This window comes from Catharus ustulatus, chromosome 1 (assembly GCF_009819885.2).
Source record: "Catharus ustulatus isolate bCatUst1 chromosome 1, bCatUst1.pri.v2, whole genome shotgun sequence".
In the NCBI taxonomy this organism is placed as follows: domain Eukaryota; kingdom Metazoa; phylum Chordata; class Aves; order Passeriformes; family Turdidae; genus Catharus; species Catharus ustulatus.
Genome location: NC_046221.1, coordinates 128,059,240 through 128,082,048, shown reverse-complemented (window position 1 = coordinate 128,082,048; position 22,809 = coordinate 128,059,240). Strand labels below are relative to the sequence as shown.

Below are 22,809 nucleotides of genomic sequence, written 5' to 3'. Positions count from 1 at the left end.
TCTTTTGAAATTAATACCTGTAATCTTAGAGTGAGAACTATCCTGGACTACAACAGAAAAATCCCATTCTGGCATAGATATCATCTTATTCTGGGAAAATGGGACAAAGTTGTCTATTAATTTTAATTTTTTGTCTTTTTATTGGTATATGCTGTGGTAATTGTATTTGCTGGGTAAAGTTGCCACAAAAGAGAACTTAAAAAAGAAATACAAGCCTAAGGAGACCTCATTACAGTGCAACAGCAAAACTAAATAATGCAAGGGACGTGACCTTGATAAAAAGAACTTTAATGCAAAACATGTTGTAATAACTTAAGATTGAAGGTTTGAGCACATTTAAACTACAGTTATTACACCAAGAAGGTCCTGGTACCTTTACCTCAGTTCCCTTTCCCCTCCCTTCTCAACCTAAGGAGACATTACTTTTCTTGAACAAATGGTTTGATATAATTCCATCAAATGGAAAAAATATTATATTTATATTGGTTTCGAAGATATTATAAAGAGATGCCTGTCAGATACTCTAATGTCTCCTTATACATATTACATATAACAAAGATTAAATTAGGTAGCTGCTTCCGCCCATCAAACAAAATAACTGAACCTTTTCCCAAATGAGGTCTCTTAATTCCTGATAGACATTGTCCAGACCAGTAAATGGTGCTTGCATACATGAAGAGATGGCTATCCTAGACTTGCACTGCTGTGATTTGTGTGTGTGAATACATCCTAGCATCAGCTTCCTAAAAGGTGTGTGTGTGTGTGTTTGTATGAAGAATGAGGACAGAAAAACAACTGAAGGAAGGTACATTCAGAAAAAATTTCTTTCCATATTACTATAACTTGTTATAGTGAAGTACTTCAAATGGGCTTTAAATGTCATGCTAAATTGTTTGGAAGAGAATGAATAAATTAATTTATTTCAGAAATTATTGACTTTTGTGTGAGTTATGGTGGCTCTTCTGGGAATTCTTTTCAGTGCTATTGGGAGGGACAGCTGAGAGTCATGGAGGCGAGAATGTGTCAGCCTTTCAAATGTATGGGATATTGCTCTGAGCTGTGTACTCTGGTTGTGCAACTATTGAGACTGAAGTTTGGGACTATGAACATCCAATGGTTTAATGATAATAGAAAAAATATTACAAACAGGTTGAGGTAATGCCAAATAAATACAGTTTTGAATATGTTTTGTGTAAAGAAATAGTCAAAGTCTGGTAGACCTGCATGGACTTAATTGCTTTAATATGTGAAGTGCCTTGAAAAAAAAAAACCATCAACCTTGTTTTAAATATACATAATTTTTGTATATTGTGTTACTCTAGAAATCTTTAAAAATGTAGGTCTACTCTTATTTTCTGTGAAACACTGAATATGGTGGTTAGATTTGCTTTATCTAGATAGTTTTAGTTTTCTGTCCTCAAACCTCGTACTGTCATTAATACTTGTCCAATTTCTGTGAAAACCCATCTTATGCCTTCAGTTAGCAGGAAAACTGGACTAGTAATAAGTTCATTGAAGAGATAACAAACATGAAGTTATCTTCTTGGGGGTACTTTGACTCAGTGTTACTTTCTCTTAAAAGGTGATTAAAGAAAGTGGACCTCCTCACATGAAGAGCTTTGTTACGCGAGTTACAGTAGGAGAATTCACTGCAGAAGGAGAAGGCAACAGTAAGAAACTCTCAAAGAAACGTGCTGCAATGGCTGTCCTACAAGAACTTAAGAAACTTCCTCCTCTTCCTGTAATTGAAAAGCCAAAACTTTACTTTAAAAAGCGTCCAAAAACAATATTGAAGGTATGTGTCCACCTTTGGCACAATTAAGAATGTTTGTTCAGAAAGTAACAGCTAGATTTAAAATCAATAAAGGCTTATCTGTAATTTTCCATCAATATTGTTACAGTTGCTTGTTACTGTCAATATTATTTGTTTGCCTGTGCTAATATGCCTGGGCTTTTTTTAAATCCTGAGAATGCTGTGGGATACTCAAACAGAATGGCTTGTAAATAACTCACATCACTGAGGTCTTGAAGGATTTGATTCAAGTCTAGCGGAGGATCAAGCCCTCCAAGCAGCTCTTTCCAGCCATGTGAAGTTTTAGCATAATCTTCTCAGAGAATCCCTTGTAGCATATCTAGTAGTTCTCCCCCTGGGCTCTCTCCCCTCCCCAGTTTGAAGAGGGAGAGAGATACATGAAACAGTAAATTAATGGGGTGCTACTTTAGTGCTTCAGTACTTTGCAAAAAGTTTACCATTAGAAATCCGTATACTCAGGATACAAAGTGCAGAATTCTGAAAGAGCAGCCACCAGAAAACCACTTTAAAATAAGCAAATACTTTGGAGAGTGCAAAACTGGATTTGGAAGATGTACAAAAGACTTATTTGTCACCTTCTTCTTTTCATTTGCTTTCATTACAGAATAAGTGATTTTTCAGGAAAACCTAGATTAATTAGATACCTGTCTCCTACTAAAATCCTGGGGATCTAATTCTCAGAAACTTATATGAAAAAATGGGCAGGAAAATAATGTAATGGAAAACCATCAACATTAATGCAGCTTTGAAGCTGGAAGATTGGAAAAGTCTTTTGGCTTTGGCTTCACCAAACATCTTGGAAAGTTTTTCTCAAGAAAGACACTAAGGGTATAATAATGAAAAAATCTCTTATACTACCATATACCATTTGCCATTATGAACTTAAATTTAATTATACACAGTTGGCCTTGTTAGAAAGAGATATTAATTGTCAAAATAAGCTGGATATGTAGATGGTTTTTATTTTTTGAATATCCAGACTTCTGAAATATTTTCAAAGTGCCCATTTCTTTCAATTTAACTTGCATGTGTTTTAAGCATCAAAAGAAGTGGCAACAATAACTTATTTTTATTTGCATATATATTTATGAGGCTGTATCTTATGGTCTGCTCTTTATTTAGCCTGCTCTGCATTTTGTCTCTGCCTGGCTTCTTGCCCACACAGCTGCCCTTGTGTATGACATTGTCTTAGCTCTTTCACCTACATCTTCTCTAACTACTTCAGCAGTTACACTATGTAGGATTTGTTGCACAGCTTTCTAAATATAATATCCTTCTCTGGTTTTTGCCTTCAGTTGCCGATCATTTCTTCAGGTTCCTGAACACTTGTTTGTTATTTGAGAAGCTCAAGCAAGCATGAGTGCTCATCTTCTCTTAGCCTGCAATTGGTTTCATAGAAGGAAAATAGCTTTTTAGCATAAAAATAATTCTACATTCAAATGCCATTTACATTTGCAAGTGCATTCTTTGTGTTATCCTATATAAATCAATTAAGTATGACTTCAGATAATTTTTTGTGGTTCTTAATTTATTCTTGACATCTATAAACAAATGTTTTCGTAGCTATGTGCTTTGAAAGAGCATTTGCCATGTGAGCAATAATTCATTAAAAGAATTTCAGAGCTAGAGAGTTTTCAAGGACTGTAATTTTTCCCCTGCCTGTGTAATCTTGGACAAACCACTTTGTCAATCCTTTTCTTTCCCAGCACAAGATCAATTCCTCCACCAACCATACTTTTTGACGTGTTTTTGTGAGGATTATTGCCTGTTAAGCATTTGAAATACCTTGGTGGTTCACCATAAGCAACAATTCTAGCCATTCACTTCATGGAAGTATTTTGAGGGTAAACTCATATGGCACACAGAGTAAACCCTCTGCACCTTTAGTTGCAAGTTGCACTGTAGGATGGAAGGCCTGGAGTGCTGAGAAGGAAAGCAGGAAGGCTAAAAGAGGAAGTTTCCTTATGTTTTTGTCCCTGTGTAAATTACACGTCTTCTCAGTGTATTGCATGTTCCAGCATTGTGGCAGCCTGTTTGAAAGGGTTAGGGGGAAGGGTCCTGGAAACAGGGCAATAAGATATAATTGACTAATGAATGTGCTCATTTTCATCCATCCTTATGAGGACCTCCATAGATAGGAGAGGGTTTTCATAGCTTGCAGATGCACAGTATGCACACTACCTGCAACAAGGGCAGACAATTTCTTTCCACACCTTTGAGCCTGAGGATTCTTATCTTTTGTCTCATGATCAGAAAATGGAAAGTAAGTTACTTCTTATTGTCTGAAAAGGAGTATTGCAAAAGAGAGAGTCTTAATAAATGTTTTATTGAAGCAGTGTAGTAGTTATGGCACTATATACTGAAGTAATGGTTCTTTCCTTTAAACCTGGTTTAGACTGGACCAGAATACGGTCAAGGAATGAATCCCATCAGTCGTTTGGCTCAGATCCAACAGGCCAAAAAGGAGAAGGAGCCAGAGTATGTTCTTCTTTCAGAGAGAGGAATGCCTCGCCGTCGAGAATTTGTTATGCAGGTATCGTTTGCTGTCATGTTAGAGATAATGCCCTTGCTGTGTTTTGGTCAAACTCAAGCGAAATGGTGGCATAATATGAAGTGAATCTCCTTCTGTTTAGCATTTTGCCCTGCTTCAGATCTACAGGAATAGTATGAAATACAGTGTCAGAAAGCCCATCTAAACTTTCTTCTTTCTCTTAGTGAAACAAATGGCAACTGCATTATGTGCCCTCTAGATGCTTTTCATGTGTTTTGCATCATTTTATACTCTTATTTTTATTTCACCTGATTGCTAATGTCTTTATCCCTGATGATTAATGATTTATTTACTTTTATTTCTCTTTCTGAAAAAAAAAAAATTAAAAATTGTCTGGTGTTGATCCACAGATTTCAGCAATACCTAGTATTCTGAAATAATATTTATAATTAATATCTCTATATTACCAGGCATTTTGGCTTTAAAATATAGTGTTGTAAAATTTTTCAGATTTCCAGTTTCTTTGTGACTTTGTTAATCTCTGAAATACAACAAAAAAAGACAACCACATGTTTTAGACTGTCCTCTGAGTGGACCTAATACTGAAACAGTAGATCTTTAAAACTCCTTTCAAATTTAAATTAAGAACATGTACAAAGATTTGGTATAACTGTGATATTTTGTTAGATAGCACAACAGCAGGTTGAGAAAGATTAGAAACAGGAAAGGATTCTGTATTCTTGTGTTTTCACTCAAGGGTAATTTTGTGCCGGAACAACTCGGAACAGCATACCTCAGCATGTTTTGACTTGTTGTCTACAAACCACACTAAAATGTCACTTCTGATCACAAGCAAAATTTATGATGTTCCAGCACCTCCTTCTCCAGAAAATTAGTTATGTTTTCACTTAAAACTCTTAAGTTTCTCTCTCATGTCTATGAAGATAAGCTAGTAATCTTAATTTTCTTGGACCTCAGTGATCTTTCTTCATGATTTATTATGTTTCTTGCTGAAGGAAAAGAAAGTATTGTGTTCCTTTTGATGCAGAATCTTTTGTTGAACATAAACTTGGATTTCTAACATTTTATGAGACCTGAAAGTATTTGAAAAATTGTGATCCTATCACAGAAAATCTCATTTCCCATGCTTGCACCCCCATGGGACTGTCCACAGTCCGTACTTGTTGAGTGAGGCCTCAGAAGAACAGTGTAACAAGCCCAGTATTAGGAAGACGGGCTGGAAGTTTAGTTTTCTGTTGGAGGAGTGTCAATAATGGCAAAGTCTTTGGTTTGTATAGAAATGGAATCTTAAAAGCAGTGAATATGCAGAAGATTCCTGTATCTAAGAAGGTTTGTGAAAGAGGGAGTTAAAGAAACTCCATAGAGCACTTGCTTTGTTACATATACTTTTAAACTCTATTTTCACCCTTTTGTAATATTTACACACTAAAATTCTCCTATTTATCCCACCTTCAGGAGATCTCAGTGGATTCATTATGACATGCAGAAAGCATTATCAGAATAAAAAACCTTTGTATAAACTACTTAAACCATGTTTTCATTTAATTTAATTGAATGTGGAAGTAAAATATCCAGAGATAATATGTTCATTTTTATCTGTCACACAAAGAGCAAGTTTAGATGTGGTGAAATGGATCCAATTACTTGTCCTGGCTACTAGATAAACAGAAGAAAACCTCTGATGACATTAGTTGGTGTTCTGTTCCCAAAGTTAATTTCAGAAAGCTCTTTCTCTTTGTAGTCAGGCCTTTAATCCTTGATAGAGGTTATAATAATAGCTAAACCAGTTTTACAGGTCTGAGAAATAGCTACACATTGATTTATTGTGAACTATGTTATAAATTATCTTTTTGTCTTGTCCCATTAAAGTCCCTCAATTTTATTGCATATAAACTTGTAGCAGATTGGCTATTTTCTAATTGTTATTGTGAACTGCATAGAAAAAATTGTTTATATTTCAAGATTATTAATATTTTTCGCTTAGGTAGACAAATCCTTTTTCTTAATGATGTATATATATGTACTTTGAAGGGATATTCATGATTATTATTTATTTACATCCTCTTCTTAATATTTAGAACTAAGAAGTATTTGAGTAAAGGAGAGTTGAAACTTTTAGGAAAATACATATATGATATATTGAGGAACGTGAAGAATTACTGCATGACATAAACTACCAAATATCATTTATTCTTTATTTAGCTTTTTTATACCTTTTGTTACAATGTTTTTAAAGCTCCTTCCAAACTGTTTCAGGTCTTTGTCCTCTGGGGTTTTTTTTCTTATTCAGATCACCTTTATGATTTTGTTATTTTTATTTTATTTTGATTTCCTTTTTTTGACATGGTTTTGAAACTGTTCACTATTTTAAGACACAATTTGCCAAATAGAAGGGCTTAATGGACCAAGCAAAATACACCCATCAAAGAGCTATGAATATTGCCTAAATGAATAGCAGTAAGAGTGTCATGTCACTAACCAGGCACATACAACTCCAAGAGTTTTAAGAATGGTACCAAAGCCAAAGATTAACTTGGAACCACACATATTTTGGATATCCATTACCTACAGTTTGTCCTTATTTTGGGTTTTTAATTTCTCCTAATGTTATGAAAGGCATCATGTTTGTCAGAAACCCTTTGTACTGTACTGGCCACAAGTCCACTGAGCAGCCTTTGCAGGGACTGTTGGGATCAAAGCTTGTCAGGTGTAAGCAGCTCCAGCCTGTATGTTCCTTGTAGTGCAACAAAGTGGGAGGAATGCAAATATGGTTTTCATCTTCTTTAGAAATTGCTCTCGTTAAATCTGCAGTCTGTTTGTCTCTCCATTGTTTTGCATACTGTCCTGATGATGCTGGGGAGCTACTGCAGGCAACTCTTCTTCCTCCAAGAAGGAGGAAGTACAGACCCTGGGGCAGTTAACAGTGGGGGAAAGGTTCATGAGGGAGAATGGAGGTGACAGTGAGGCTGGTGGAAGAGAGAGGCAGTTGTGTGTGCACTGAGGTGCAGAAAAACGTAGCTCTTGGGTGTGAGTTTGGTGATCTTCTGAAAAATCTAAACAAGCCCTTCTCAGTGAATACTCTAGTCCCCTCTTGCACTACTGTAGGTTTTTCAAGATCACATCTTTATCAAAAGAGCTGACAGCTGTTGATAGAGCAGCAACAGTATTATATGGTGATACTAAGGAGTCTTGCATTTATCATGATTATGATCAATATTTTCTTTTTAAGGTAAAAGTAGGCAATGACATTACTACTGGAACAGGCCCGAACAAGAAAATAGCTAAAAGAAATGCAGCAGAAGCAATGTTGCTACAGCTGGGATACAAAGCCTCTACTCCTCTTCAAGACCAGACAGAGAAGGTGAGAACCACTCGTTGTGATGCCCACACTTTACCCTTGTCTAGTTTTTTAAGCTGTATCAGCTAATCACTTAGTAAGACTGGAAGCATAAGCTTGTGCACAGCCTGTTTTAGGGGGTTGCTTGTCACAGATTAGCCTATGTTTGGGTACAGCTCTACAGCTACACTTAGTAGTAAGTGCAGCCTCTGCTCCTGTGAGAGTAATTAGAGCAGAAATGCAGTTTCACACAGAATAGTGTGTGTTCAAAAGTGTACATGTGATCCATGCACCTATTTCTATTTACAAATCAGGATATGAACGCACCTCTTGCTTTTATTCCATTTTGGGCATCTATGAGAGCCCAAAGGAACACAAAGAGCAGAAAGGAGCAACATTAGTAATTTTTATATATGAAGTATCTTCTCATTGTATGTGCACTAAAAGCATAACAGCCAAGTAGTGGCCTTTTCACATTTGATGCCTGATAATGTGTCACCTTTTTTTTTTTAATGAAGAAGGAAGAGCATTTCAAACTCATATGTATTGCATATTTCCACATTAGCTGTCTGTAACTTAGCACTCTTCTCTTGTTTTGAATTTATTGATGAGAGGTTTTGCAACCAAAATTGGGTGTTAAAATTTTACCTTTTGTACTCTGAAAAGATATTTGGCAAGAAATTTGACTAAGCTGTGGATCCTAAACAGCTTCTGTCATATACAGGCTCACTGCATATTTTGATAATTACTTATATTTTTATTGTGGTAGCCAACAGAATGTTCTGTTGGGCTTTTCTAGGACTACATGATAAATCTGACTATAGTATATATATGCACATCTATGTATATGTAAATATGAAAATCTTCTGTTCTATATGTTCTGTATTCCTAACCAGGAAAAAATAAATACTGTACTGGTTACTTGGCCCCACCTTCTTCTGTTTCACTCTCCCTTGAGAGTAGCAGCAATATGTGTGCTGTTCACACTCACCTTCACTATGTTCTTCACTATATGTCTTAGTCATAGACAAGTGTGAAATACTCTAAACAGAGTACTTGGAAGCTGGATGATGTTCCTAGTGAGAACACACTGTGCAGACATGGCCATTTAAATAAAAGCTTCTCAGTGAGTCAAATGATAATTCATTTTCACCAGAATGCTGAGACATTTCTGCTGTAGAATATACTCTCTATAGGATAAAACTATCAACTTTTTCTTCACTGCCAGTATGGCCAAATGCCTTTAATAAAAAACAAGTCAAAACAGAAAAAGTTTTTTTTAATTCTAATATGAAAACATAGGTTTTCATTCTTGGATTTTAAATTGGCTGCACTAATTTTACTCTGTATTTTTCAGAGATAAAGCCTGAAAAAATTCAACCCACAACATGCTTACTTTGGAGATCTCTACATAGTGGAACTTTTGGTTTACATTGAAATCCTTACATTGAAAAAATTGAGTGGCTGAAAAGGGATACTACTGCTTTGTTTCTCTACATTTATTAAGCTATTGCTTAAAAGAAAATCAGCCTTAATTGCATACTTGCAGATGTAGACGTTTTAGGATTAGTAGACTAGTGTAGAATTGCCTAATATTCTTCTGAACACAATGAACAAACACTTTACTGTACCCAAAAAATGTGAAGTACTCAACTTTTATATAGTGGCAGTATCATAACAAAATCATAACAAATTTTTAAAGCTTTGTTGTGGTTTAAGGACATGAAATATTTAGAGCATCTAGTTTTATCTTCTGTATATAACAGATTGGACATATTTGGAGATGCACGAGTTAGTTTGTGTAGCTGAAAGAATTTTAACTCTCAAACTAAACTCTGGTGGAGAAGAGAGAAAACAGCTCTTAGATCTCTATCAATTTGAGCACTACAAAATTGCTTGCATTTAAATTGCACAATAAAGATATACCATTAGAAGATACTTGTTTCACTGAATCCAAAATGGGTCCCATTGTATATTAGCTGATGTAGCAGGTTGGCATCTAAACAGATAATTTTCACTTGTATATTTTTTGATGATGTTAAAAAAGGCAATTATTTTTTCCCCTGTGTTCCCTTTACCTCGATTCTCTTTACTCCTTTCCTCCTCCCCCCTCAAAAAACAAGCAAAACCAAATACAGTGGGTTTTTTTCCCTTAACTCTCGTACATAAAACGTGACTATATTTATTGTTTTAATGGAGACCTAAGAGTGTTATAAGAGCAATGTGTAGTGCTGATGGCAGCACAATCCAGGTAATGTAAAGCAGTAAAGGCTCTGCTCTTTTTTGGGTTAAACTTATTCCTGAAAGAAATCAGTAATGATTGTGCCGAGCCTTGAGAGGAGAGCAGTCTGGAGGTATGCTGGAGACATTTTGCAGTTGTCAGAATTTTAGCTCTGTGGATGAGAATAGATAGCTGTAATAATTTTTTTCATGTTTTTATCTTTTTGTTTCTTGTTGCCACTTGTATTCTCTTAGAGAGAAGAACACCAGGGTAGATTGCATTCATGTGAGGCAGCAGTACTAAGGATCACTTACTCATAGAGGAATTGTTAAATTCCCCGTCACGATCAAGTTAATAAACAATAAGAAAGAGAAGAATGAGGAAAGTTGGAAATCTTGTATCGCAACAGTGTGTTTGTGCTGGCATCATGTTACAGATGGTCAGGATGGATTCCTGACAAAATCATGCTGTTGTTACAGCAGTAAATGCAAACATATTTATAGGTTTCATATTGCTTATTTGCATGAAGAACTGTTGTCACCCATATTTTCCAATATACATATTACCTGCTTCATAATATTAATAAAACAAGTTGTATGAAATGAAAGTGCATGGATGTAGGTGACCAGTTTGAAAGCTGACTGTAATGCCTGTCCTCTCTTTCCATCAAGTATCTCCCATTTTTACTGCACATTGCCAAGGCTTTTTGAGATGTACGTGATGATGAAAAGCAGGGAAACAATTGTTGAAATACCTGCTTTTCGTAGTCTGCTCTCTCCTCCTCTTTTCCAAGTAAAATATATCACCTAGTAGTCTGTATTATGACATGGTAGTAATCTAAACAACCTTAATGCAACCTCTGAGAGGATGAGGCAGATTTCAGCTGGTTGATTTTCCTTCGCATGTCTTTCACTTTCCAACCCCATCTTTGAGAGCAAATGATTACAGCTTTGTTCTGGCATATAGCCTGCTTTGCTGTGAGATTTTCTGTTTGCATAGAATATCCGAGTGAAATCTGAAAAGGATCGTTCATTTCACATTCACAGAGCTGGTTGTCAATAGCTCCTAAGTAATGAGGAAGCTTGGACTTGTTTATACAGTTTTATACATGAACCTAGAACATTGCCATCTTATTTACTGTGTAAACATTAGTAGTGACTTCATTCTGAATCTCCTCTGTGTTAATTGTTCCCCTTTTCCATGTGAGAGTAATACCCAGTATTAAATATTAATTATATTATTAATAGTAAAATTAATTTGAAGACAAATAGCCTTTTCAAGAATATATTAAAATAATGGAATATTGCAATCATTTTTACTACCACTTCAGTGACTATATTGATTCCTTACAAGTAAATATTTTTAAATTACACCCAAAATACTTTATAGTGTTTACACATTCTTCATAGGCGGTAATTAGGATCTTCTTGTTTTAGAATGTAATTTCTCTGTTGGCTGTTTATGTTTTCAGTTGAGAGCTGTTTAAAACATTTAATTTTATTTAAGTCTGATTTGGTAACATACTGAGTTGAACCTAATCCTTGGGGAAACATTTATATTTCAGTGTTATGCAATAGTTGTTAATGTTTACTCATGAAGGGTACATTACTCAAATAACCTATCTTAGGCAAAAATTAAGATGAGTTAGCAAAATTTTGTGAACAGATGTGGCAATCTCAACTCATCATTTTTAGTATATTTCAACTCAATTTATTAACAGGAATGTTCTGTTTAGGGAGCATTTTGCTCTTTACTTACTTGTCTTTTCCTACCTGTTTCAGCTTGGAGAAAACAAAAGTTGGAATGGCCAAAATGTTGGGTTTCCTGAACCAACAAGTAACAGTAAGTATTGCTTTCTAAATTTATAGATACTTATTTCTCTTTGTATGATTTGGATTATCCAAGACAATTGAAATGCTTTTTGTAAATATTTTAGGGTTTCTGTTGTAGATGAATTAACCCGAGTATCATGTGTGTGAGTGTAGGTCTGAACGAGTGCAGGAATAAGGACATTTTTATTATTTACTCACTGAATCATTGAATCCTTCCATTTGTAAGGGATTTTAGGAGGTCACCTAAACTGCTTGCTCAAAGCACAGTCAGTGCAGAGTTGAGATGAGGTTGCTTATGGTTTTTGACAGGGATGAAGGTTCCATAGCTTCTCTGGGCAGCCTGTTCCAGTGCTTAACTGTCTTCACATTGATTTTTTTTCCCCTTTTGTCCTTGTCAGAACATCTCCTCTTTGTTTATGACTGTCATCTCTTGTTCTTCTGCTATATATCTCAGTAATGTGCCTGGCTCCATCTTTTCTGACAACCTCTTCTTAGATATTGGAAGGATACCATTGGGTCCCAACAGATTTCCATTATCTAGGAATTTACCTATCTAGACTCTAAAAAGCTTAGGGACAAGGATGCTGTGGGAGACATGATGCCAAAATCCTTGCTAAGGCCAAGGTAAATGACATCCACTGCTCTCCATTCATAAAACCAGTAATTTTATCATGCCCACAAATGGCTTTAAGGGGACTGCATTTTCCCAGGGACTAGACTGAGGCTGACCAGCCTGCCTTGTTTGAGTATAATGCATTTCTCCAAGCACTGGAGATTTCTTCTGATCTCCATGACTTGTTGAAGAGAATAGAGTGGCCTCATAATGATGCAAGCTGGTTCACTCAGCACGCTAAGATATGTCCCATTTGGTCCAATGGATACACAGGAAGTTCCACCTGAATATGAGGAAGAACTTTACTGTCCAGGTGACTGTGCACTGGAACAGGTTGCCCAGAGAGGTTATGGAATCTCCTTTACTGGAGATATTGAGGAACCCTCTGGAGACAATCCTGTGCCATGTACTCTGGGATGACCCTGCTTAAGCAGAGGGGTTGGACCAGATGACCCACTGTGGTTCCTCCCAAACTGACCCAATCAGCAGTGCTGAGATTTTGTGGTTTATATGAGCCTGACTTCCAGCTTTTCTCACAACATCCCTGATTCTGATGAGGTTCTTCTAGTGGTAATTCCTCTCTTCCTTGAGCTTTGTCTATAAGACACAAAAGCCCAAGAAACCTTGCTGGTGAAGACTGAATTTGATTTTACTGCAACAGCTAAAGAATAGGACAGAACTTGGTGAGTTTATAACTAGCTTTTTACTGTTTAAAGTGATAAAGATAATATAAATATAGTAATTTCATGACTATAAGGCGCACTGGATTATAAGGTGCACCTCCAAGAGTCAGCAAATTTCGCAACTTTGTACATTATATAAGACGCACTAGACTATAAGGCGCACTTTTTTTTTTTTTGGCAGCGAAAATCCGTGCCGCGCGCAACAAAGTAACGAATTAGTAACAGAATCCCGCGATCATGGAGTTTACTGGCAGGTGCTCAATTTGCAAACATTTTTCACATTTTGGTGTAGCCTTTAAATGCAGCCCCAAGCGCCCTCCCTGTACATGGGCCCCAGCACTCCCGCCTGCCCCTGGCTGGCAAGGCGCAGCTCGGGGCTGCTGCGGCTTGGGGCGGCCATGGCTCACACCTCAGGGTTGCTGCGGTTCAGGGTGGCTCAGGGCCACCACGGCTCACAGCGGCTCGGGGCTACCCGTGGTTCAGGGCGGCTCAGGGCGGCTCAGGGCCGCCCACGGTTCGGGGCGGCTCAGGGCGGCTCAGGGCCACCCGTGGTTCAGGGCGGCTCAGGGCGGCGCAGGACCACCCACGGCTCAGGGTGGTGTGGGTCTGCCCACTCCCTCCCTCCCCGTGCGGCTCCTGCTGGCCAGGGGCTGCCCACGGCCGCCTGGTCCCGCCCACCCCGTGTGGCTCCTGCCGGCCGCGGCTGGCCCCTCCTGTCCCCCCTCGCGGCTTGGCGCTCCCATGGCGCCGCCCCCCTTCGCGGCTCAGCTCATGGCTCGCACTTCCGGGTTGGCAAATGTCGCAACTTTGTACATTATATAAGGCGCACCGGACTATAAGGCGCACTTCCGGGTTCGGATCAAAATTTTAGTCAAAAGGGTGTGTCTTGTAGTCATGAAATTACTGTAGTACTTTTTCACTGTTTCATGAGCCCTGGATTTTTCTCTAGCACTGTGTATAGTTTTGAACTTCTTAGGGGTCCCAAGCATTATCTCCCTCAACTAAGGACTGTACAGACATGGATGCACACATGAGCTACCTTCTATTTTTTGACTATATACATCTGAAAGACATGGTCCTAAAAGCAGGTTTTAAGAAGTTTGAATAGCGTTCCATTATATATGTGGTCTTCCCGGTCACCTCAGAGACCTGAGGAATAATGTGTGCTTCAACTTACATAACAGTTTGCTAGTATTTCAAGTAATCTTGGATTCAGAACATGTCATTGTTTTTCCCTGAAAGGAAGGATTCTACAGGATCTAAGATTGCCTATTAATTGCTTCCTTACGGCCCTGTCATCAACCCCCATCAATACTTTTAAATTATTTGTGTTTGTATTGTCAAAATCTCTAAGGACAAGGACTGCGAAACATCTTCAAATGTTAACATCTTAGAGTTTGAGACAGCAGAATAAAACCTCTAGCTTTTCTCCTGTCCTTGCACTGTCTATAAGTAGCAAAGATACTTATAGATGAAACCACAGTCTTCTGTTAAGCCAACAAGGAAAGCAATCTCTTAGGCTGCTCAAGACAACTTTGACAGTTACAGCTGTAAATCCCAATCTAGAAGGAGAACACAAAGGCACAACTCACTCAACAGGAGACAAGATCAACAGAAATTATATTTTGAAGCTATGCTGGCCAAATAACTTATTTTTCATAGGATGACCTGCTCACATAACTTTTTGCAGCCACCAGAGCACAGTACAGAAACAGGTTTTCATTCTGGGACACTTTTGTAATGCATGATGCATTTCCATTCTTCTGATCTACAAGTAAATTGGAAGTTGAAGGAGATGGAGGTAGCATGCCAATAGACATAGAGCATTTGCTCACAGACCACTGTTCTTAATCTCTTAACCCATTTTTTTGGAGGGTTGCAATCTAGGGGCAACATTGATAATAAGCAGGTGATTAAATTATCATGGAATGTTAAAGGATTGTAATGAATCTTAAAGATTATCTAGTCCCAACCACCCCTGCCATGTGCAGGGACACCATCCCCTAGACCAGATTGATCAATTACTTATTTGGTCTGGCTTTGAACGCTGCCAGGGTGTTCTGAATAAAAGAAATCAATTTTGTGCACAATGTCTCATGCACCTGTGAAGTGCGGGGATTTTTAAAGGCACTTCCAAATAAGTTCCATACTTTGAGATCAAAAATGTCACATCCTTTCCAGTATGAAGCTACTAGTTTATTTTTAAGAACAACATTTTTGGTAGGTGAATTTACTCTTGAAGTTTTTAAGTAATTTTTTTAATTTAGGAAGCTTTAAAAGAGGGCCAATGGAGCAGCTTCCTCCCTTTTGTATCCTTCTCAGAAGAGAAATGTACAGTTTGCATTTCTTGTTACTATAAACCTAACTTTCAGTGGTCTTGAAAATCTGAGGCTCTGAGATTGCTGTATCTACCATTTGGCAGCTTTTATTCATATTTCCAGTAATTTTATTCCAGGAAAACAATTGTGTCCTGCTAGGGCAGAGTATTGTGCATCAGTTTCCTTTTGCAGACAAATAGTCTTTCTTCATGTGCATAATGCCCTGTGTTTCCATCTGAGTCAAATAAAACTGGAATAATAAAGGGAGTTAGTATACTTCAGTACAACAAAAAACAAAAATCATAACGGTTCTATATTTTAGTACAGTTGAAGAACAGATTTCATTCTACTCTTATAATGTAATTTGTTTTTACTGAGAAATACCCTACAGCCTGTATCCTCCTAATTACTAGCTCAATATATATTTAGTATTCCCTATTAAATATTCTTGAAAATTAACTTCTCCTGCTGCCCTCAATCATGTCGCTCTTGCATTATCCATGTGGCAAATCTCATTTCAGTTCCTCCTACTCACTGGCAAAGCTTCTTCCCACAGGTTTACTTCTTTACCTTTCTTATTCATTTCACAATTTCAAAGAAAGATGAAACACAAAGCTATTAGTTTCTTGACATCTTTGACATTCTTCATGTGTGAAATGGCAAGAACATTGAGGTTTTTTCCCTTATACCACTGGAAGAGACTTTGAGAGACTGTGAGCAGACCAGAAGCATTTGCAGGCCATACATGAGATGTTTACTGTAAACAGAATCTCATTTATCTCTCTTGATTTGACTTAAGCAGTTATCAACAGAAACAAAACATGCAACAAATTAACAATCCTATTAGAAAGAGCATTTTCATGGGAACATATTTTTGTTCTGTAATTCTGGATGGATTAATCACAAACATCATACAGTGTATGTTCTAGGAGAAGCTGTAGATGAACTATGAAGAACAGTATAAAAATAAAAGCAAAATGTGACTGTGTTTTTGTATATCACAATTCTAAGAAGGAAAAAAATACAACCATAACTGTTTTTACATGTTTCCCAACTACAATTTTCTATCGTATAGTTTTTCTTTACCTAACAATTTTGGGAGTCACAAAGTACTAAAAAACTGATAATTAAAAAAAAACAAACACATTCAGAGCAATCCTACCTCTGTGTAAAGGACAGACTCTTTGTTTTTCTTGCCTAACATTTTATTACTAGGGATTCGTGCATGACTTTACAGTCTTTGTTCTTCAGAGTACATCTGCTCCTGCTGTTTGTTCACCACCTGAAATCATAACCATTTGTTTGTGACATCACAATTAGTTACTGTGAAGATGATTAGATTGTCACCAACAGATGATTATGATTTCAGATGGTAAATGAGCAGCAGGAGCAGATGATCTCCTAAGGAACAAAGATACTTGATCTCATACAATTTTTCTCAGTGACAAAAAAAAGAGAAAAAAGCAAACAGATAGTTCGAAGAGTTTCTTAAGTCTGTAATGAGAAAATTTGATATTTTTCTGTAAATAAAATTTATTTGAGTACTTTTAAAAGTCTACTTCAATAGTAATTAGTAAACAGAAATTCAGAAATATAAAAAATACTAAAAGATTTGTTACTGTAAGCCCTAAATGTATGGCTGCATTCGTATTCTTACTTTGATGTTTCTTCACCAGCTTTTTGGATAAACTACATGCAACTTAAATTATGTATTTATGAAATTTTACATACTAAGGCATCGCCATACTGAAGGAAACAAAATTTATGTGAATTTTGTAGTTCTGGTCCTCAGTAGTTTCAGAATTATATTTTTTATATAGTCCTCTAATTGTTTCTTTTTCAATTTGGGATTTTAGTGAAGACTTCCAGTAGATAATTTAGTACCCCTGTGTTTCCATGAACAGGAACAGAAGTCCACAGTTTGGGAATAAAGTTTTTGTTTTGTAATTTGGGCATTTTTAATTTGAATGTTTGTGTGTTATATTTTGCTGAAATATGTAATTAATTTGGGTATATTTCAAAGGTGATTTATAGTGGATTGTGTGCATTTTTACTTAAGAGGTGCTGCTGTTGCATTGGACTTGGCTTCTGAATTGCTTCAGAATTTACTCAGCTTTGTTAATTATAATGCCCTCTTGCTAGGAGTTACATTGATACATCACTAAATGTTTGCTGAATTATTTGCCATTCTGACTAGAAACCACGGTAAGGGGATTGAAAACACCACTTACTTGTTGAAAGGCCACAGAACAGTAGTTTTCCATCTGTTTATTTTGATATTTTTCTTCTGTTCTGTGGGGATTTTTTTAGCTAACAAACTGTCAGATGAGCATTATACCATCAGCGGAGCAGTTCCTTTAGCTGAGCCATTTGTCCTCACTTTATATATCTCACAGCCTTGTCTAGAGTCTCTTATCACAGCTGGTTATGTTTAAATAATACCTTGCCTCTGTAACTGCTGAGTTGATTTGCTAATTTTCTAATTAAATTTTCTTTCTAACTGAAGACATGGGAAAATTAAATTTAGAAGCAGAAGAGATTTGTTCAATTTTGTTTCTTTCCTAAATTAGGAAGCTAGGAAATCCATGCTGCATATGGCATTATTAACAACTGATGTGTTATTTTTCAGTTTCATCTAACAACGAAAATAATTTTATCCAGTGTAATATCAATTAAATGCAGCTTGCATATATTTTTTTAATTGTTGAAAAAACTTCTAGAACACCTAATATTACAAAACATATTAACAAAACTGCGAAGGGAGTGTTCTTTTTTACTTTGCTGTTTTGAGAACTAGTGACAAGACCCAAATTAACATTTTTATCTGTGAGTGGGATTTGGGCTCAGCTGTGGAGGATAAGACAATTGCAAGTGATCCTGATCCTTTTCCCACATTTCCTCTTTTGAGATGCTCGGTTAAATGCTTATGGTTCTGCAAGTTTTGCATCTTCAGAGACGATGATTTCTTTGCTGAATTTAGAGAACAATGTATATTTATAAAAAGCCTAGTGTTTTAAGCATGTGGCCAGAACATTGGAGACTTAGTTTCCTTCTCCAGCAGAAGGAGAATATTCATGAAGGGCAGAGTAACCTGGATAATGGCAGCTGCCTTTTGGAGATGTGTATCTGACACAATTTGCAGCCAAAAAAGGAAAAATCAAATGCTATTAAAATATAAGAAATTCACAGGGAAGGAGAGACCTGAAGTAATCATGACTGTAGTTTGCCTATTGATTAAAACTCTTGTGAATGAACGTGCAGATGTGTATTGAGGTGTTCTCTGGCTGCTTTACAGATATTCTGCCTATTTTAGATACAGGTTAAAAAGAAAGAGTTGCAAGAAACCTGCTGCCTAATTCTTGGGTAGTGTTGATTGTGCATGTGTAAGAAATACAGACTTTGGGCTATGAGGTCTGTGGTTTGAGTGCCCTAGGACAAGAAGGAACATGAGTCAGCTGTCTGGGAGACTGTTTAGCCATAAAGCTTTTGATATAAAAAATATATAAAGAGGAAGCAGCCACCATGGCAGAAGACAGACAGCTCTTTGGGTAGAAATAATTTCAGATAATGTATCATTTTGTTTTTACCAGTCTCTTAAAAGGCCAATATGAATTACAGTAAATTCACGAATACAAGCCGCACTGAGTATAAGCCGCATCTCTGGGTGTTGGCAAATATTTCGGTTTTTGTCCATAGATAAGCCGCACACGAATATAAGCCGCTCTGTCGTTCGCAGCGAGGACCCGCGTGCAATTAGTAACAGAACCGCGGGAGGGCGGGGTTTACTGGCTGAGCTAAGGCTGTGCAGGCTCGGCCCGCTAGGGGCCGCTGACGGGGCCAGGTGGCCCAGCCCGGTGCTGCCGCTCGGGGCTGGCCGCCGCTGCCCCTGGGCTCGGTCACCCCGGGTCGGCGCTGCCCCGCGGTGGCAGGCAGGGACGGAGCTTCCCCCGCTCCTACGGCAGCGGCGGCGGGCGGGGACGGAGCTTTCCCGCGCCCGTGGCGCCGGCGGCGGGCGCGGACAAAGCACCCCGCCTCCTCCCCGAGCCGCGGCAATGGCGGCGCCCCCCCCCCCCCCGTCGGCTCCCCGGGCCGCGGCAATGGCGGCGCCCCCCCCCCTCCTCCCCTGGGCTGCAGCAGAGGAGGAAAGAGAGCTCTCCCGCCTCTCTCCCCGCCCCCCGTGCTGCCTGCAGGGAGCCAGGGCAACACGGTAACACTGTAACAATTGCGAAATGCTGGCTTTTACTGGCTGGTGCTTGGCTCGGCACTCTGGCTGGCACGTCTGGGGTTGTAAATGTCAGAAAATTATTAATATATTAGCCGCACCCGACTATTAGCCGCACTTCCGGGTTTCCACCAAAATTTTTGTCAAATTACTGCGGCTTGTATTCGTGAAATTACTGTACATTTATTCATGGTTGCTGGTCTATTCCTTTGCAAAAATCTGCACATGAAGTAGAAATGCTCTTTTTTGATGTCAAATTTGATTATGTAATTATGCTAAGCATCTACATTTGGTTTTCTGTCTTCAGGTGAGAAAATGGAGCAGTATCACATAATTCACCTCAGTACGGTGTTACTCTAAATACTTTCACTTTTCTAGACTCTTTTCTCCTTTTCCAATTCCCTTCCCTCAAATCTGGAACTCACCATGCACCTCACCCTTACTCTAGGATAATCATGTCCTTGAAAAATTCAGTCTCCTGAACTGAAACTTTGTTGCTGTCAGAACTAAAACTTAATTCTCTACTCTTTCCTCCATGCCCTTTCAACATCAAACACCGCTTTCTCCTCTGATTTCCTCCTCATTCATACATATGCCGTGCTTGTTGATGGCCCCCTTGGCCTTAGCTTCAGCAACCTCTCTGTCCTTGTCTAGTAGATTTGCTCATTCTTTCATCTCTTCTGCATGTGGGTCAGGCCTTTGTTTTCATCATCACCATTCTCATTCCCCTCTAATCCATTAATGAATAGTCTTGCCTGCACAGGTTGCCTCCAGTTGCACTTAGGCACTCTCCTAAATTGCTTTAGCCCCACAAACATCACTTTCTTGCAGCTGTTACAAGCACCTTGATCTGCCAACTCACTAGCTTGATTTGGTCCTGCTCCAAATTTGCTGATCCTCTTTACGGATAAGATTTGATTGGTCGTTTTCTGAACCTGCTCAATCTTAATCTTTGGTTATGTGGTACATGGATATATTGCTGGAAAAGTATGATGCAGAAATTATTTAGAATTTATGGTATATTTTCATCTGTCTATTGGAATATTTAATAGAATATCCTGTAGAAATTCCCCACTGCAAATATTATGTTGGTTTTTTTTAACCAAAATCTTATGTGTTCATGCAGGAGTAAAGCTAGGGGAGAATTCAAAGGACTTTCCTCATGTGAGTTAAATGCCAAATATTACAGAGATGCATATAATTTAAATCCTGCAATACTGCAATTTCTGTTTTGGTTATAAATAGTCCAGTGAAATTAGGGATATCAACACCTGATTTCATGAACAACTAAATAGTATCTTCTTCAGTATCATGGTGATTTTAAGGTTAAACAAAGTTAGTATTTTAATGAGTGTCTTTATATAACATCAGTTTGTTTAAGGTCATGTAGATGAGATCTTTTGATTGAAAGACATTGTGTAATAAAACATTTTTTCATGTCTGAATATTGCAGTAGCTGGTGACTGAGAAATACCATGGATAGCTGTGTTAAGTAGGTAATGATTGCAGCTTGGTATTTCAAGCCAAGATTGTGTGTAGACAATTGCTGAGAACGTAATGGCCATACTATTTGCCTGTTCACTTGTTTGACTGACCTTTTCTGAGTTCCTACTGAGGTAATAAAATTTGAAAATATTCTAGTATATAAATAGTCTTTTACACTGAGTGGGGTATAAAACCATAATTTGTTTTTATTATAATATTTACATTTCTCAGTCTTGTTATTGAAGTAGTTATTTGGTTTTGTAAATTCTCTCTTTTTTAAAAATGTCAATAGATTTGTAATGGGCCATATTTTAGAGCATGTTGAGAACCTGCCAGTTCTAGGAAGTAATTGTTGCTTTTGAGTATTTCCCCACGCCTCTTGAGTTCCTGTCCATTTTAATGTACAAAACTTTGAAGTCAGGATTAGATTGAGTTCTAACTTTTCCTTCTTACAGCCTTACTACAAGATTTTTCCCTGTACTTTATGTATTATGTATTATAAGAAGGCTTTATTCAATGTAACTACAGATAGCATAATCTGAAAGCAAGCTTTTTGATGATTATCTGTCAAGTGTTTTATTCAGTTCCAAAAATACTGATTGTTTCCTTATGAACAGTCTTTTCTTCATCTAGTGATGAATTATTTCAAAGACCAGGGTGCTAAACTTAATTTATGAGCATGTAATATACAGAATTATACCATGGTTTACTCTGCATCACTGCACAAGACTTGAAAACACCCCTTTGTGCCGTGTCCCATACCACTGGCTGTAATGCAGGAAAGAGCATGTGCCCTTCAGCAGGGTCAAGGGAAGTCATATTGCAGCACTGCTTCTGACACATGAACAAGTATAGATTTTCTGTAGGATAAGCAAGAACGTGGGGAGAAAACTGTATTCTCTGAGAAGGAGAATAAATAATAAATTTGTGGTTTAGACCAAATGTAAATATGAAAATCAGTGAGTGCCCCTGAACCAGAGAAGTCATTGAGTGAAGGCAGAGGAAGAGTATCCCTACAGTACTGATTAAGTAAAGAAGAGAAAATTAGCCCTGATGTGTGTGTGTGTGTGTGTGTGTGTGTGTGTGTGTGTGTGTGTGTGTGTTTGTGTGTGAGTGCAGATTGACAACACAAGCCTGATTCTGTAGGCTGTCTTGTGAAGTTGAATGACAAAACTGAAATCTGAACTTCTCATGTTTTCTGATCTTCCTGACAGAAACAGAAAATTGGAAATAGGACACCACTGGTACCTGTGTAGACGCTAGTAGCTGCGAATGTGCAGGCAATGCTGTCATCACTCTGAACCTCTCTTAATTTAGTAGCCCACTACTGTGGGGTAACTTGTCACTGTTCCTGTATCAGCAAATTCCATTTTTGCAGTCTTAGTACATTGAGACTGGTTCAGTAATACTGTCAGTTGTTCTCATTCACCCCATTCCACCTTCAGACAGTTCTTCTAATGGTTAGTTTTGTTTACCACAAACTCCAGAAAGTGGAGGACTCTTTTGTAGAAATGTCCCCCATCTTTCCAGCCAAGGGGACACTGAAGAGAAAGGGTTAGGGATAAAAATAACATCACTCAAACAGAAATTTTAGAGATTGTCTTTATTATGGCTGCTGTGAAAAAAAGGGCAAAGGACTGAGATTACATTTCCAGGGCAAGGCTTGTGAGGGATTGTTGGGCATTTTGTATCTTATTCATACATTTGCCTTGGAGTCCAAGCTATTTTGCAGTTATCTAGTGCATGACAGGAAAAGTAGACAATAGAAGATGA

The 22,809-nt window shown here is 37.8% G+C and overlaps 1 protein-coding gene across 4 annotated transcripts in view; it reads left to right on the top strand.

The window, feature by feature from the left end:
* Positions 1-22,809, top strand: part of STAU2 (staufen double-stranded RNA binding protein 2) — a 173,601-nt gene that overhangs the window by 63,404 nt on the left and 87,388 nt on the right. For all 4 annotated transcript variants that reach the window (XM_033074603.2, XM_033074587.2, XM_033074596.2 and 1 more), the window contains 4 exons: positions 1,583-1,795; positions 4,209-4,346; positions 7,555-7,686; positions 11,665-11,725. In XM_033074603.2, coding sequence (XP_032930494.1) covers positions 1,583-1,795; positions 4,209-4,346; positions 7,555-7,686; positions 11,665-11,725 — 544 coding nt within the window. The remainder of the gene's footprint in view (positions 1-1,582; positions 1,796-4,208; positions 4,347-7,554; positions 7,687-11,664; positions 11,726-22,809) is intronic.